At 36.5% G+C, this 19,428-nt stretch overlaps 1 protein-coding gene across 1 annotated transcript in view; it reads right to left on the reverse strand.

Annotated features, from left to right (window-relative positions):
• LOC107683889 (membrane-associated guanylate kinase, WW and PDZ domain-containing protein 2-like) overlaps window positions 1–19,428 on the reverse strand; it is an 85,466-nt gene that overhangs the window by 41,706 nt on the left and 24,332 nt on the right. The window contains exons 5-6 of the mRNA XM_016479953.1: window positions 12,609–12,728; window positions 9,993–10,166 (exon numbers count right to left, since the gene is read on the reverse strand). Coding sequence (XP_016335439.1) covers window positions 9,993–10,166; window positions 12,609–12,728 — 294 coding nt within the window. The remainder of the gene's footprint in view (window positions 1–9,992; window positions 10,167–12,608; window positions 12,729–19,428) is intronic.

Raw genomic sequence — 19,428 nt, forward strand, 5'->3', positions numbered from 1 at the left:
GTGGTTGCCGCCGCCTCTGGAGGTTCTGCAGCGGACCCCGCCGCCTCTGCAGGTTCTGCAGCGGACGCCGCTGCCTCTGGAGGCACTGGAGCGGATTCGTGAAAATGAGAGGCCTCTGGGGCAGACTCATGGACAGGAGAGGCCTCTGGGGCAGATTCATGGACAAAAGAGGCCTCTGGAGCAGACTCATGGACAGAAGAGGCCTCTGGAGCAGACTCATGGACAGAAGAGGCCTCTGAGACAGAATCATGGACAGGAGAGGTCTCTAGGGCAGACTCGTGGACAGGAGAGGTCTCTGGAGTGCAGTGTGCAGCCCACATGCTCAAAATGGCGACCGCCATTACAGGAAGGGCAGCAGAGGGTGGCAGGCCCTCTGCGGACGCTGCACCCTCGGGAGGTTCTGCAGTGGATGCCGCCGCCTCTGGAGGTTCTGCAGCGGACCCCGCCGCCTCTGCAGGTTCTGCAGCGGACGCCGCTGCCTCTGGAGGCACTGGAGCGGATTCGTGAAAATGAGAGGCCTCTGGGGCAGACTCATGGACAGGAGAGGCCTCTGGGGCAGATTCATGGACAAAAGAGGCCTCTGGAGCAGACTCATGGACAGAAGAGGCCTCTAGAGCACAGTGTGCAGCCCACATGCTCAAAATGGCGATCGCCATTACGGGCAGCACAGTAGACAGAGGGAGGCCTGTCGGGCTTGAGAGTGTTGCGACCACTGGGATGCCAACCACTCTCACTGACATCAGTGGTGGGTCTATTACACTGGCAATAAGTCTTGTTAGTCCTGGCCCTAGCTCCGCATCTGCAGGAGCTTGGGTACTGTAGCAGACATGACGTGAGCAGGCCCTGGAGTAGCAGGCATTACGTGAGCAGGCTCTGTCGTAGCAGACATAACGTGAGCAGACGGTGGAGTAGCAGACATGACGTGAGCAGACTGTGGCTTGGCAGACATGACGTGAGCAGGCTCCGTAGACTCTGACGTGACATGAATAATTCCAGACATAACAGTTGGAACGTGAAAGTGGTCTGGTGCGGATGGTAGTGCAAAATTGCAGGGCTCCTCATAAGCCATCCCAACAGTAAGAGGTGAACCAGCCAGCAACAAAGCATAGTCAATATATTGTTCTAGTGACCAACAAATCTTACCCCCAGACAGACTTGAACGAAGGGGTTAGTCTAAACCAAAACGAAAAATGTCCTTAAGTGCCACGTCCACACAGTGAGAAAGTTCGCAAAAGTCCTCCACATATTCCTCTATAGCCCTGTTTCCTTGACGCAGTCAGAGGAAACGTGAAACTGCTGGGTTCATGTTCTTGGTCGTGTATTCTGTAATGAGCAGTTCGCTGAACGGCAAGTTGAAGAACCCATGTGTAGTTTATTTAACAGAGTGAAATCCAAACAAAGACTTGACTTGACTTGAACAGACTTGACTTGAACACACTTGACTTGAACACACTTGACATAGCATGAACCGACTAGACTCACCGACAGCAGATACAGACATTAATAAACGACAAGAGACATTGGCAACAAGAGGGCTACTTATACCAAACAAAAAGGATCACATGACACAACCCAACCAATGGGGAACAAGGCACATGACTAAAGCAACCAATGAGACATGACTAAGACAACCAATCAGAAAACAGAACTGATAATCACATGACAAGACAATAACCAATGAGAACATGACACATACACAAGGCAGAGATACATGAGGGCAAGGGAAGCATGACACTAACAGCATGAATCAAACTACAAAATAAAAGACATGAAAACAAGAACATGAAACGAACCCAAAACAGACATTACACATTTTCAAGTTTGTGTGTGGTCCGGGTAAATCCCACATTGTGGGGACCAAATATTTGGAGGACAGTAGAACCTGAAATTTTTGATCTTGTGGGGACTTTTTTTTTTAAACAGGCTTTAGGTTCAGGGGATAGAATATATGTTTTTTTTACAGTATAAAAATCATTAGGTTTATACAAGGCAGGGGCGTAGATTATGCGGGGGACGTGTCCCCCCCCCCCCCCCCCAAACTGTTCCTGTGTCTGGCCGTTCTGGTGCTCAGTGCTCTGTAGCGTCGACCAGATGACAACAGTTCAAAGAGGGAGTGTGCTGGATGTGAGGGGTCCAGAGTGATTCTGCCAGCCCTTTTGCTCACTCTGGATAAGTACATTTCTTGGAGAGAAGGGAGGGTTGTACCAATGATTCGCTCAGCAGTCCAGACTACCCTCTGTAATATATGGTTCATATGTGTTTGTCTTCTCCAGATAATAAATAAATAAAGTATATGAATAATGCAGTGCTAATTGACATAGGCTATCATTTATAAGAAACTAGCATAGAAACTAAACATATATATATTATATATAAATATATATTAATATATATTATATGTGATAAAAATGGAAAAAAAATTTCTAGTCATATCTTAAAATTGTCATTAGGAAAACATAGGAAAAAAATCTTATAGAATAAAAATGTATTATATATATATAACATTTCTGTCCCCCTCACTTCTGAAATGATGGCTACGCCCCTGATACAAGGTCCCTATAAAATGTGTTTGTCTGTGATTGGCCATATCTACATTGCAGCTAAATATATCTGTCATGTTGTATCTGAACTGATCAGCTAGTTTTTAATTCAGTAAAATCAAATAAGTAATTAAACAGATTACATTTAACAACACTTCTGCTGACAGTGGATCACTGTTTCTCTTTCTATTAATTTATTCAAAAATACTGTAGTACATCACAACTGCAATTCATGCAAAATGGCTTGACTAAAAGAGCATGTTTTTTTAAATTAATTTTTTTGTTCATAAAATGAAAATATCAGGGTGATATTACTATCCTGATACCATGATCATAAAAAAAATATTTAAAAGAATGAAATTCTTTTTTCTTTTCAAGTAGTTTGGCAAAAAAGTCTTCATAATTAAATAAGCGGATTTGTCTTAAATTATCAGGTAATTTAATATTTTTTTATGGCATAGCTGAGTTAGATCAGGTTGTGAAATGTCATTTGTTACAAATCCTCAAAAAGATGTTTATGAATTACTTGATTTAATCTTAAAGGGGTCATATGATGCGATTTAAATTTTTCCTTTCTCTTTTGAGTGTTACAAGCTCTTGGTGCATAAAGAAGATCTGTAAAGTTGCAAAGACTAAAATCTCAAATCCAAAGAGATATTCTTTATAAAAGTTAAGAGTCAACCACGCCTACCTAAAACGGCTCGTTCTAACACGCCCCCACGTCTACATCACGATGTGGGAAGATTTGCATACCGCCACCCAAATGTTCACGCAAAGAAAGAAGGCGTAACTTTTATTCTCGCTGTAGTATTGTTGCCGCCATTGCCATGTCGTGGAGACGCTGTGTGTTTCGTTGTTAAAGCGAAACTACTTTGTTTGGCCTTCCAAAAGAGGATGATATCTGCTTCGTCATGCAATATAATGATGCATCATGCAATACATCAACTTTGTGCTGTGGATCGCCAGATCAGCTTTCACCACATTTTATGGAGGACTGTTTCCTGATCCTGGGAGAGTAGACTACAATGCCGGCTGTTCTGACTCACTTTAATAGTTATTAAATTAAAAGTGTTCTTGAAAAGGGTATTAAAACATATTGAATCACATGAAACCAACAAGAAAACAATTTTTTTTTTTTTACTTTTAAACTAAATTTTAAAGCTAAAATTTCTGGGCACTGCTATTTGTCACAGACACTTCTAAATTCGTTAAACTGTCACCATTCACGTTTCTACAGCCACAAGATACCAAAACATTGCTGTGTTTATCACCATATCAATCATCACAGGTTCAGAAGTGACTTTTGTATTCCGTATACACACAGAATGATAAAGTAAGTGATAATGAAATGTGTTAGTCACTCCCAAAACTTTGCAGTATGTGGTGTTTGTTTGTGTATGTTCTCACAAATGTTATTCTGTTAAAAAGCAAAACCAAGTTTTCCACATTCTACAGTCTAAAGGAAATCGCTTCAGTGTCAGCTGTGAAATGTACTTTAAGCCGGGTCAGCATCTAAGAGACAGAGCGGTACATTTAATCCATAGAGACAGATCGGTATGTAAACCTCCTCTGTTGATTGGCTTCAATGTCATGCTTTGATCGATGCCTCTGTCATCCGTGCCACTGCCCATGGGGTGAAGACACCAGGGCCAGACAAAAGTGCACAGACAAACAAAACCCAAGTGAAGTTATGAAAGAGTTGACTGGACAGATTTGTCGGCTTCAAGTCTTAAACTCTGAAATGTCTTCTGACAATCTCTAAGGCTAGATGACTAACTTTTTTGTTGCTTCTTAGCACAAGTGGTGATATACTGAAAATCATTTTATACCGAAACCAAAATTACAGTTTTCATTTAGCTGGAAACCGAAACCAAAAATAGTTTCGGATTATTGGATAATTAAACTCGGTATAGCATACAATATGTAATTAAATCATTGTGATTTAATAATCTTTCATCATGCTTTACAGTACACTTATTTTCATGTGTTGACTACTAACAAAAGCATGTGTAACATACTTGATTATAATTAAAACTGTAGTGTGTTAATATTACATTTAAAGTTAAATGTACTAAATTGCAGCCTCGTCATTACAAATACATGACATACAAGTTTCTATAGAAATGACATTTAAGTATATTTAATTGCTGTAAATGCTTGTCAGTACATTCAGCAGCACACTTAAATCATATTTCTAGAATTATGAAATTGCTTATTTAGATATGAAGTCTTACTTAAGTGTCAAAAAGCACTTTTAGGTTAAGTTAAATTGCAGTTAATATAAATTTAAAAACTATAATGCATTCATTTTAATTGCAAATAACATACAAACAAGTGTCTGAAAAATTAACCTTCATTTTGCATGGATGTCCTTATATAATAGTAAGATATTAATATTATTTCCAAACCAAGTACTTCTATTAAAAGCATGCAAAAGTATACTTAGTTTTCTTTTTCTCAAGGGTAAGCTATAGCTTTTACAATTGTTTTGTGCCTCTATAATGTGTAATTCACTGCAACTTAAAATACATTGTCCATATATGTTGAATGGCTGTTCAATTATCTAAGGAGAAAGCTGTTCTGCTGCTAAACTGAACCTGTCCCTCACTCTACAATTATTCCTTAATATAAAGACATCCTCTTATATCACTTGAAATACCATATGTGCTTGTATACAAAGAAAAGTGGATATGAAAGATCCCCAGCTGGGACCTGAACATCTGCAACCTGTACTATGTACTGAGGTAATTAGCATATTCCCACTAGAATCATAAGCCCAGCTGTAAACAAACACATACACCCTTGGCTGGAGTGTCATATATACACACTCTATCTGCTTTAACAGCACTGATATTTACCAGGAGGCGAATGATGCTGTGAACTCTGGCATACAGATGCTATTTTAGTAATCATGATGGATATGGCAATGAATTTTACTGTTTTTAGTCCACATACCATATGTTATGGTATATTTAATCGAGTTCATGTGCAGAAAAACAACATTTTTATGGATAATATTTTGCAATATGTAATTATTTAGCAAAATGTAAATGTTAGCGTTTTTTGCTAGACGCTTTTAACCAAAGAGACTTGAATTGCATTTAAAGTGTACATTTATCAGTACTTTAGTTTTGGGAATTTAACCCATGACCGTGGCATTGCTGCCGCCATGCTCTACTGTTTGAGCTAACATCGAAATGTTAAATTTAACTTTAAATGTAAATTATAAATCATATTGTTAAAGCTACATCTAAACATTTACTCATCACATTCCTAAATTTACTTTCAGCAGTGCACGAGTCTCTTTGCAACAGCAGCACTGCATTGAGACTAACTGTATATCACAAAACAATCAGTGCCGAAATGTGGCACTTGTTAACTGAACTGTTAAGATTGGACTGAAATATAGTGATCGAACAACATAGATTTTTTTTTATTTCCTATGCCGATATCTTAGTGTGATATCATATATATTGGCCACCCTGCTCTCTATTTAATTTAAATATATTAATAACAATTGCTGAAATTGAATGTATATTTATTTTACATTATATTTATTAATTAAAATATACGTAATAAAAAATTATTGCAATTAAAATTAAAAGGAAGTAAACACTATAACCAACATTGCAATCAGTAATCTGGTAAGTGTGTCAGGACTGGATATCTTTTTTTTTTTTTTTTCAAATAAAGAAAAGGCAGTGCTAATTTTACATACAGCATACAGTGAATATGATATAAATACGACATAGCGGCCAACTAGATATAGCGCAGCATAGACTGAAATCAAGAATTTAAAGCTATCAAAATAAAAGTCCTGCTTCCGACACATCGCCCGCACAGGAAAAATCATCAGCCATTACGATAATTTAAAAAATGCCAAAAATCGGCCAATACATCAGCATTGGCAATATATTAGTTAACCACTAATGAAATTATGCTAAATGGTTGGTTTTTGATTTCTTATGAACACTTTTACCTGAACATATCAAGGAAAATCCGATTACTTGTGATTCAAACCTATTAAAGTGGTTGAGACAGGTAGGGGAGTCTGCATTCTTAGATGTGGGCTCATCAACATAAACTTGATCTCAAGTTTAAGAGAGCAGAATGGTGTTTAAGATACTGGAAAAGTCCAAATGAAACCTAACCAGACAGACATAATCCTGGCAGTGGTGCCATCTTTATCAAGGTGGGAGCATCATGCCCTGTGGAGTATGTAGGTCAGAACAGCATCCTGTCAAATGTGTGGCTGGTGGGCAGATTGCAGTAAAGCCCAGATGGTCTGTGACTGGGATCTGAGCTGTTCAAAGACCAGTCTCTCAAACGTCTTCATGAAGTGTGCAGTTAGAGCAATTGGAATGCTTGGAAGCCCATTATATTGCAAAAGAACCAGTGCCACTTCTATTTCTCCAGATCTCCGGGAGAACAGAGACTGAGACTGATGTCACACTGACCTTTTATTTGCTCTGCAACCAACATTGATTATAAAACATCTGTCTTCAATACAAATCATATGTACTTTAATCATGTCTTCAAAAAAGAAAAAGAAAATCAAATACCAAAAATCGGTGGTTTCATAACAAGAGAATTCTGTGTAATGACAAGCCTCTGTGATATATTATATTAGGGATGCACCGAATATTCGGCAACCGAAATTATTCGGCCGAAAATAGCAAAAAAAATCTCTTTCATTATTCGGAAATGAAAATTTCACTGTTGCTCATTAACATTTTAGTGAATTTTTTTAAAGCCATGTGACAATGTGATACGTGCAACAAACATCTTCCCAAATTCGTAATGAGAATCATTTATAAATCTGCATGCTGTCGTCAACAAAAAGAAGCACTGAGATCTTCCTGCGGGGTTCTGCCAAAATAAAAGCCGAGAAAAAGCAACAACTCCATCGACATTCATAAATGTTAGTATTGTAATTTTACTGTCGTTCTGTAAAATAAAATAAAAAAGTAAGACAATAATAATGATAATAATAATTCCCCTACAACAGCTCTATTAATACATTTATTATAACATTCACACATAGTGTTCAAATTGGGATCTGTAATATATTCTAATGTTTTAAAAGAATTCTCTTCTGCTCTGCGAGGCTGCCTTTATTTGTACAGTAAAAAATACATGCCTGATTCAAGTCTCAAAAATTGCCAAAAAATATTATTTTACTAACTTATTAATTTAATGTCTGCTAGAATGTAAAAAAAATGTTCAGTGTTAAGTAAATATTTTTAAATTGTTGTTTTTTTAATTGATCTTTTTATTTGAAAAGCAGGACAAAACAGTAAAAAGCACATTTTGGCAATTTAATTAATGCAATGGTGAAAAAAATGGCAAAATTGGCCTACATGGGGGAAAAATTTTGAAAACCCGTGTTCGGTATTCGGCCCAGTGTTTCATTTTGTTCGGCTTCGGCCAAGAATTTTCATTTCGGTGCATCCCTATTGTGTTTTGTGCCTGATATTGTGCTTTCTCCTCAGATCCAAATGTCAGGGAAAGGTGGAATAATAATAAAGGACAAGAAAACCTGAAATATAACACACGGAACACAGGTTTGCAGGCTCCTCAAGAAGAAAGAGAATATGTTAGAGCTCACATCAGAGCGGGAAAACAATGACTGAAAAAAAAAGTATTATTTGCCTGGTAACTACTCTGCTGTCAATTTGAGCATGCAAGACAAGAAAAAACAAAGAATAATCATAGCCACTCAGCACAGCCACTTTCAGGCATCTATGTATTAGCTTGATCTGACAAGTTTAAATTCAATTATTTAGAATAGTATCGCTTATTTTGATTTCATGAAAAAAAAAAAAAGAAATTGTGGATAAAGTATTTATCAATTTTGTGTCTGTATGACCCATACTGTCTATAAGTTACAGAATTCAGGTCCATTCTGAAGTATGAGACTTCAGAATGTAATAAAAATCACACTGTAATAGAGATCACAAATTGCAGCCATTTTAAACTCAATCCAACATCACCAGAATACAATGGGAAAACATGGGGACAATGTGGTTTGATTATAGTAAAAAATTTTATAAATATTTAATAATTATTTTTATTTTTTTAATTATCAAATGGCATATAATTTAAAAATCTATATAAAGTTATGCATTTAAAATGTATACTACATCATTGTAGTAAAAAAGTTATATAATTTTACATAATATAAATATAAATTACATTTACGACTATATTTTGTAAACCTATTTCATATACACAAACCTACTACAATATAATATGAATATAAAGACGTTTGAGAATTGCATAATCATTTGCATATTGAATAGAGCCATTTTTATCCAATGTATTGAGGGTTGGTATATGAGAGTATTGCAACAAATTTACCAAAAACATTTAATAAACACAAGGTGCATGCTGTGAATGATGGGTATTCTTCCTACCTGATAGACCTGAGTCCTCCTCGCTGTTGTCTCCCTCCTCGCCTGCTTTCTCCAGATTGCTGAGGGACTTGCTACGTGTGCGGAAGTTTCTCAGCAGGTTGCGGTGCTCCTGGTAGGTGATGGGAGGACTATCAGGATTAATGTGAACCGGACGAGGGGTTCCGTAGTAGTTCCCTAATCCAGTAAATATAAAAAGCATGTCATTCAGGTCTTATATGTTAGAGCTCACATCAGAGCGGGAAAACAATGACTGAAAAAAAAAGTATTATTTGCCTGGTAACTACTCTGCTGTCAATTTGAGCATGCAAGACAAGAAAAAACAAAGAATAATCATAGCCACTCAGCACAGCCACTTTCAGGCATCTATGTATTAGCTTGATCTGACAAGTTTAAATTCAATTATTTAGAATAGTATCGCTTATTTTGATTTCATGAAAAAAAAAAAAGAAATTGTGGATAAAGTATTTATCAATTTTGTGTCTGTATGACCCATACTGTCTATAAGTTACAGAATTCAGGTCCATTCTGAAGTATGAGACTTCAGAATGTAATAAAAATCACACTGTAATAGAGATCACAAATTGCAGCCATTTTAAACTCAATCCAACATCACCAGAATACAATGGGAAAACATGGGGACAATGTGGTTTGATTATAGTAAAAAATTTTATAAATATTTAATAATTATTTTTATTTTTTTAATTATCAAATGGCATATAATTTAAAAATCTATATAAAGTTATGCATTTAAAATGTATACTACATCATTGTAGTAAAAAAGTTATATAATTTTACATAATATAAATATAAATTACATTTACGACTATATTTTGTAAACCTATTTCATATACACAAACCTACTACAATATAATATGAATATAAAGACGTTTGAGAATTGCATAATCATTTGCATATTGAATAGAGCCATTTTTATCCAATGTATTGAGGGTTGGTATATGAGAGTATTGCAACAAATTTACCAAAAACATTTAATAAACACAAGGTGCATGCTGTGAATGATGGGTATTCTTCCTACCTGATAGACCTGAGTCCTCCTCGCTGTTGTCTCCCTCCTCGCCTGCTTTCTCCAGATTGCTGAGGGACTTGCTACGTGTGCGGAAGTTTCTCAGCAGGTTGCGGTGCTCCTGGTAGGTGATGGGAGGACTATCAGGATTAATGTGAACCGGACGAGGGGTTCCGTAGTAGTTCCCTAATCCAGTAAATATAAAAAGCATGTCATTCAGGTCTTTCAGGGACAATTATTGCTCAGCAGTTATTATATGAAGCATTTCTTTAGGCTCTTATTTTAGGGTTTATAATATCTGCTGCAAAACATTGAACCACTCTGACCTCATTGTCCAGGAAATGTGTCACATTTGATCTCATATGTATTATTAGTATCTTTTAACATAACAATTTACATAGGATAGGGATTTAAGTTTAGATTAAAGCCATGGAAATGCATGATTATTAATTGCAGAGTGAATCATAGCTTTATTTTAATACAAATAGCCAAGAGGAGCAACAAAATCTTGCAATCAAGGTCACCTTAATAACGCATGATAATCATATTGCCATAGTATATTCTCTAAAAGCATAAAAAACACCTCAAGGATGGAACACTATACAACAGGAGTGACATTATATCTTCAGACCTTTCAACAGATTTGAACCCTGATCTCCATCTGTTACTGATTGAGTAACTTGCCTTTGCAGTTGTAAGTAAATCATATCTTGCCGTGTCGGCAAGGTGAGAATGGCGTTTATGGCATTTTGTAAATGCGGCAGCATTTTTTATGCTAATACATTTGATTTGTTTAATCAGGCGAGGTAGGTGATCCTGCCCCTGAGAGCCATAACTAACATGCTAAAGGCACATGTGTCACAGAGCCCACAGTAATAATGAAGACGAATGAGTTTCCAATTCCACAATGAACATTGAATTGCGATACATTTGCTCTGAAATGACTATTTTAGAGGGTATATTACCTGTGTAATGGACAATGAGCATTTTTGTTAGTATAAACTGACTTTGTGTGGCTCAAAGTAGAAACCTGATAGCATTTCTCCAATTTACAATAAGTAAAATTGGAAAAAATGAGGAAAAAATGATCAGTTACTTAAAGGCTACAGCTGATGAGACAAAATGAGATAAACTAAAGTGAAATAATACACTGTAAAAAAAAAATTCTGTTGTTTTTACAAAAATCCTGGCAGCTGTGGTTTCCAGAATAATTCTGTAAAAAATACAATAAAAATGTAAACATACAGAACAACCTGTAGCAACCTTTTCCATTGCATTTTTACAATATTTTACTGTTAAAATTACACTTTTTTTTACAGTGTACTTGCTCATAGGCAACTTATTCTGTGATCGGTTTGGCTTTCTCATTTGTGATATCACTGTATTTTAGATATTAGTGCCATATTACAATACATCAGTCAGGTTCAGCTGCTTGATTTTTCAACCATATTAATATATTAAGATATTAAAATACCATTAAAAAGGCATATTAACCAACTGAAAAATACTGAGCAGAAAATTTTTAATTCATATTTTCATTTAAATTATGCTCATAATAGAATAGAATAGAATAGAATAGAATAGAAACATTAAGGGCCAGATTTACTAACAGCTTGCCCCAGCACAAAACCGTCTTTTGGCATTAAAATAGTAGTGTCAGGATTCACTAAAGATGCGCAGTGAAGAATTAGCACCGAAACACAGTTATTTTTGCACCTGACCTTATTGAATATGTATTTGTCAGAGTTTCCCTTTGAGATGCAAAATTTATGGGAGGAGAGTGTTAAAATGAATCATGCAACACGATTTACTAACAGCTGCGCACGTCAAATTACTGGTATTTGCGCCATTATTTAACGCCCAAAAAAAGCATGTCTTAAAGCATTCGGTAATTTGCACTGCTCTTGGTAGATTGTGCTGGTCAGTATGGAAATGATCTGGCTGCGTCTGTGTTCTTTAATGTGCACATTGTTAGTAAATCACCCGCAGAATTTTCCCCTCCCATCTGTGTTTTTATGGAATTGCGCTCTAACGCTAATTTGCCCTGTTTAGTAAATCTGGCCCTATGTATCTATTAATATTAAATTACATGGAAAATGCAAAATAGAAGCAATTTCACTAGTGGTCTCAGACATACAGCCCCATTTCATCATATTTTCTTGATATCAGATATGACTTTTGTCTCGTATAACACAAAATAAGGTATTTATTAGAAATTCCTGGACAACAATTTTCTATTAACAACAACAAGTCTATGATGAGCACTGTCAAGCTCCAAAAATAACTAAAATGACCATAACAGGCTCTTCAAAAGTCATAAAGGCTTGGTGTGAGAATCAAAATAAATTGATGATTTTGGGGTGAATGATCCCTTTTAACTTTGAGCTGTTGGATAGACAAGTATTGCCAACACAACAGTTGTGTTGATGCATGTTAATGTGTGTAAATGGAGCTCTTAGAACTGTGAATCAATAGATCAACAAAAGTGCCATAGACGTAATGCATGACCGTAAAAAGCATCTAAAGAACATTAAAACAATGAAGCAATTAATTTTCACTGCAATTCTACTCTTCCTCTTCTTTATATTCATAAATTATTCAGGTATGGGGTCGTAAATGTGGGCTGACCTTTGAACTTCCCGCTCTCCAACAGCGCCCCCGACTCCTCCAGCGAGAAGAACTCCTCAACGGAGACAAAGTTATAGTCGACTCCCGTGATCTCGCTGTCTCGTGGCTGTCTAGTCGTACCTGAGGGTGGCATCAAAAAGCAAGGGATGCATTAAATACAGCAAACTCAAATAACTTACAGAACTATTGACAGATCACTGACCCGCACTGCAGCCTTCAGCTCAATGTGTGTGTGTGTGTGTGTGTGTGTGTGTGGGTGTGCGCTCTCAGATTAAGATGGCATCTTATCCCCTCTCCATCCAGCCTTGACTGACAAGTTAACAGGGCTATGAACAGCCCAGACCAATTACAGCGATCCAGCCTCGAAAATCTGACACGGCCCTCCCTCTTTCCGTAGGCTTTCAACGGCTCCACACTGACACAACATCAATCACGAATTCTTTATCGCTCCTCTACCACACACACAGATCCTACCTCCTTTCTACCTCAATATCTCAAATTAAGAGTCTGATAAGCGAAATCCCCCAGTACATCACAACATGAACATTAGTTCCAGCGCTTGGCTCGGAGGTCCTGCACTCTGCAGTGTGTTTGTTTGTGTGTATTGATATATTCACCCGCAGCTCACACAGCCAGGGGCCTGCTGGAATGATTAGACCGAATTACTTACCGCCACACCCACCACACGTCAATCACAGCGAGACAAGAGGACACTCGGAGCGAGGAGAGCGAAATGCATCGTCTGTCTAATTTAAGGCTGGCCTCAAGGGTGTGTGTGGGAGCATATGTGTGTGTACAAAATTAAGCAATGCCTAATGCACATGCAGTGAGAGGATTCTGGGCCAGCATACTGCTGTGAACGCTGGAAAGGTCTCTACATATCACGAGTTATGCAGTTGCAAACTGTGTGTTGTGATGTATGCGCAACTGCGTGTTCGTTTAATAATCAGTAATATACACAATTACTTTATTGACGTTATCATAGATCATTGTGGAGACAAGCACACTGCTGTGTGTTTTGCAGTGGCACACTGCTGGTGGTTTGGACTGTATTGAGCGGGTTTCTTTCATGCCAGTGGACACGTAACGAGATGGATAGATGGTTAATAGATGTGAGAAAGAAACAACCAAACAGAGTTCAGTATACAAATATATGCCAGAAAGAAGAGCAAATGCAATTCAGTATGCAAATATTATGAGGACAAATTCTTTAATAAACATTCTCTGTGTCTTCATGGTAAACTTATAAATTTGATTTAAATTTCCACAAGAAATTGAAGTAATTTATTTGCTATTAAACAGTTGTTGTTTGTGTGTGTGTGTGTGTGTGTACCTGGTATTTATCACATTATGGGGACCAAATGTCCCCACAAGGATAGTAATACTAGTAAATTCTGACCTTGTGGGGACATTTTTTTAGGCCATGAGGAAACAAGCTTATAAAGCTTACAAAAGTTTTTTGAAAATCTAAAAATGCAGAAGGTTTCCTGTAAGGGGTAGATTTAGGTGTAGGGTTGGTGTAGGGCAATAGAATATACGGTCTGTACAGTATAAAAACCATTACGCCTATGGAATGTCCCCATAAAACATGGAAACACAACGTGTGTGTGTGTGTGTGTGTGTGTGTGTGAGTGTGTGAGTTTGGAAGCCTGTTTCTGATAAATAAAATAAAATTAAATATTATGGCCTTATTTCTCCCAGTACTGCTGTTAGCACAATTGCATTTGCACTTTACCATAAATGTGACTTAATATCTCAAAAAGTATAATTCAAGCATTCGTACACATTTAAAATTACTAACCATTACCATTATTATTTCTCCTAACTGTGATATATCTCACAAATGCAAGTATTTTCCCCAATTGGACATTTATATATCACAATTTTATCTTATATAAAGATCCTATACATAGCCTTTATATATAAATAGTAACTTTTGCTTTATATCTCACCAATGCAATTATTTTTTCACAACTGGACCTTAATATCTCAAAATTGTGACTTTCACAATTGTGCCTTTTTAATAGCTCAATCATTTCTTTATCTCTCTAATTGGGGGCCTATTTTAATATTTGTGCCTTTGTACCCCATATCTTCATATCCCAAAATCTGTGGTTATTTTAATAATTTTGTCTTTATTTCTAAATTATTAATTGTGACTTCATATGTCATAACTTCATAACTACATCACAACTACTCTCATAACGTAAAGCTGACATCTCATAATCTGCATCTTAATTTCTAGCTTGCAAGAAAATATTTTTATTAGCATTTATTTCAAATTTTCTCCCAGTTATCTTTATATTTTACTTTGAGGCAGAAATGTGAATGAAAACGCAGTAAGAAAAACTCCAAATACTTACAAAGAATTTGCATGAAATAAACTGAAGGGTACTACTGGTGAAAATACAGTTAAGCTTTGTATACCGTAAATACTTATCCAACAGGGTCTTTGGAGTTGGCATGTAGATTGCTATTACTGAAAATTTGCTGCAAATTTGTATATATTAATATACAGTAGTAATGGGATGGAAATATAGTGAGTGGCATAAGAACTGTTTCTGGTCACTGAAATAGACTTGGAAGGTAAACAACAGCTTGCTACTATTACAAATATGATAAAATATTCTTCTATAGATCTTCCACTGTTTTACAAGTCTACAAATATCACCAAATTCCCACAGGCTGGAGAGGATATCAGTGATACTTCCTCACAGACACCAGACAAGCTCAGTGTGAATAATTCTCTCAGAGCTCCAGGCAAATGATTGAAGAACACATCAGAGACATCGAGAACACATTACAGCTTTCTCCCTCCATGAATTAATAATGAGCTCGTTAATTGTTTGTCAGGTTTCTGACCCATTGTGTCACAATGGTGACCTTCTATATATAACCTCACGGTGACCTCAGCGAACCCAAAGTCCTTCTTATGACAGATCGAGAGACCTACAGCTAGACAAGAGCAAGAGTGACACTTCAGTTCACACTCAGCAGAAGTCTTCCTTCTACATTAGTATTCAGCAGGGTGTACTGATACAGCTTATTTCCACTGTGGTGGAGAACCACAAACTATCCTCAAGGCACACACACAAAGCAAACTAATGACAAACACATGATGCCAAAGGGAAAATGATGCAACTTCAATCAATCCTTCATGCATCGGTTTAACAGCATTGATATATAAAAGAGTTTTAAAAGTAATTTATAGTTTTCAAAATGCAATCAAACCAGCTGATTTGGAAAGTTCACTGAACGTCATACAAAAGCAGAGTAATCTCTGTAGCATTCAATCTATTCTCTAAAGAGACCCCCTCTGTACTTACCCATTACAAAAGCCATTTAATTTGATTCTATTGCATGAATAATTGATAAACGGCCAACTGTTTCTTAATTCCTTTAAGCGGTTTAATCCTTTATGTCCTGCGCTCCGCTTTAGCAGTGGACCATGTGAACTCTCTCTCAGCCCGCTGGCCCAGTCGATGACTATTGTTCAATGCCTTTGGTTTAATTGAACAGCAGCTATATTTGTTTTATTCTAATGTGCCCTCGTTTGGAATCAATACAAAATGACTTCTGAACATACATCCTAAAAACAATATAATCTGTTGTGGTGGGAATCAAATGGACATATAGTGAGAATGAATTTACTCCACTAAAAATTGATATTAAAACCTGCTTGTCTGCATACTGCTGACCTCTTTATAAACTTGAAATGAGGAATGGGATAAGCAGCATTACACAATCCAATCAATCCAGAAAATACAATCAAAAAGTGAATTAAATTCAAAATGAAAATAAATATAAAATGAAATATAAATATGAAATTAAGATGCTTCCTGCGGATTTAAGTATTCCACTATATAGACTGTATTTTGAATGCATTACTGCAACATATTTGCACAATGTCCTCCTGCCTACAGCTATATGAGACAGACCTTATGTAATAATGGTCTGATACAGTCATACACTGTCTAATGCAGTCATTATACTGCAGTCATTTGACTAGACACACACTTGTGCTCTTAGTAAGCTGCCTTGCTGTATAAAGCTACGGTCATGTTTAAAGTTGTTAAGCAAATTGTCATGCACTAAAATCCAGTAATTTCAATGGCAATCCATGCAATTGGGAAATTCTTATGGGTATGAAAGACTTCCACAAGCAGATTTCACAACAGGTTCAAGTTGGTCACACAACTTTGTCACACTGATCAAAAGAAAGGGCTGTGTGATAATGAACAATGGACCTTTTGCCCGTGATATTTTGCTGAAATGCTAATACACTTTTTGGCAACATCCTAAAGGCTATTGAACCTCACTATTTTAATACTTTTTGGTATTGAATGAATTATATTTAGGCAGCAGCTATTCAAAAGAAGCTATATGCTACTTACAATGACTGTAAATAGTGCTGGATACCATGTGCACCATATGTAAAGAGCTACAAATAGCATCATATTCACACTAAGTGCAAATACTGATAGATGATATTCATGCAATGTGTAAATAGAAATCATGTGCTGTTTGCACTAAGGCTAAATTATCTGAGCAATGGAGGACAGAGTTAGTGAAAAAAAGCCTTTGGTTGGCAATTTGCACTTTATTTGCTTTCTTTTTTTATCATCCCCCATTTCGGATATTCTGGGACTGCCTTCTCTGTAAAATATGTATTCAATACTGCCTTTGATTTTTGGCCACTCACACAGTGGCTATAAGATGACACAAACAAAATATGTTGACCACAATATAACATTAAAAATCAACATAAGGATTTAACATTTTTCGTTTTTGTCAGCAGATTCAAGGACAGGCTTTGCATTGATTTATTTATTTCATTTTTGACCTTAGATCAAGGCGTGATGGTTTATGCATTCTCGTCGCCCCAATTACCATCAACATTACTGCTGCATATATTGGACAGGTAAAGTATGACTACCAAGCTGGAGGCATCCAGACTGTTTACTCTGCTATTTTCCATCTCTGTCAGATGAAACTAGAACTCTCACCCAGAGGCCTCAGCAGGCCTTCCTGTCCACTGCTTAGCCAAACTAAAGCCCCTTCAGGGTCAGGCTGAGTGATCTACACAGCTATGCTACAATGAAGGAATAATTCACCCAAAAATGCTAATTTGGTTATCATTTACTCATGTCATTCCAAACCTGTATGACTTTCTTTCTTGAGTGAACATATTTTTCCATACAATAAAATTGGATGGGGACAAGAGACAGCCATCACTCACTTTCATTCTATGGAAAAGAGCAGCTTGGACATTCTGCTAGATAACAAAGATCATACAAAAGCATTTGGCCCATGTGTCTGAATGAAGCATTCAAGATACTCAGCTGTCAGTAGAGCTGATAGAGCTGGTCTCACAGTATAAGAAACATATAAAAAAGCCAAAACGGTAACAAAGAGAGTGAAAAGATATGAAAAGAAACTGCTGACAAAATGAAAATGTTCCTATAAATGTATACACCACCTGCCAGGCAGCACTGCATTACAATAGCTCTGCTATTATTACTAACAGTACACCTCTATTATAGTCATTATACCAAAATATATTCACTATATCACTGTGAATGAAATCAGTATTATCAAATTATCTGCATTGAAGTGAGAGAAATCTTTATTATTTAATGATTATAGGCTCAATGAAATCTGTTTCATAGGATGTGGATTCACTTTTTATTTTATACTTGGTGTTAATGGGACTTTCAATGAGAGTGTGATAAAAGTAATGTTATGTGTGTCAAGAAAAAATGTAACATAATATTTGTCCTCATTTCTAAGTCGCTTTGGATAAAAGTGTCTGCTAAATTACTAAATGTAAATAATAATAATACATACAATAGGAGTAACACAACAATATAACATTAATTTTAAAGTAATGTTATCCAAAACTCATGATCACAAAGCAAAGCACTGAAAGCCATTTATGTGTAGCCTATAGATTTTCATACATGTATTAGTAATTGTGTGATGCAACAAAAAAGTAACACTCCATAAGACAACATAAGCATGAGGAAACAGACCACTTTGAAAAAATTAATAGAAAAAAAAAAGATCAGAAATAGGAAGCATTAGCAAGACGGCTGCTCACTGGGCGGTCTTGCTTAAGGGACTTTTTTGATAAGTTCTCTGCATGCTGTAAAAGACGTCATGGTCACTTTCCTCTGAACAAATCTGTGTCCTTTAAAGCTTTGACTGCCTTGTGATGATTATTCATAATCCGAACTCGGTTCACTATCATAATAGAATCAGCTTTTTCAAATGCAGTCTGTCAGTCTGGCAAATTATGCTGTGAAATCAGTCTTAATGTGATAATCAGATACAGTACCTTGAATACACCATCAAAGAGGGGTAAAGTAACGTCTTCAATTATCATTTTGGCCAAATATTGCATGATATTGCAACAGAATTTTATCTGCAAGTTCAAACACAAAGGATCACTGAAAATTAATGTGCACAGTGGCTTAAAGGAGACATATTATGCCCCTTTTTACAATATGTAATATAAGTCTCTGGTGTCCCCAGAATGTGTCTGTGAAGTCAGATTTTCATGATATGTCACCTTTAAACTATTATCGCACATCAGCAGCTGAAACATCTGCAAACACTCCTGTCTGTACAAACTGCTTTTGTTCTCCAGGACTAACTGTAGCATTTTTAGGTGAGGATAAAATTGGGAATCAAAAGTACCTAGCTGTAGGGGCTCTTCCTCCTTCAGCAAACTGAGATGAAGAGGAAACTAACCAGAACAGTGTGTTTTGTGTGTTCAGTGTTCTGTGCAAGTATTTAAATAATGAACGTTCGAGGGTGA

Source organism: Sinocyclocheilus anshuiensis, unplaced genomic scaffold, assembly GCF_001515605.1.
Source record: "Sinocyclocheilus anshuiensis isolate Anshui unplaced genomic scaffold, SAMN03320099.WGS_v1.1 scaffold1625, whole genome shotgun sequence".
NCBI lineage: Eukaryota > Metazoa > Chordata > Actinopteri > Cypriniformes > Cyprinidae > Sinocyclocheilus > Sinocyclocheilus anshuiensis.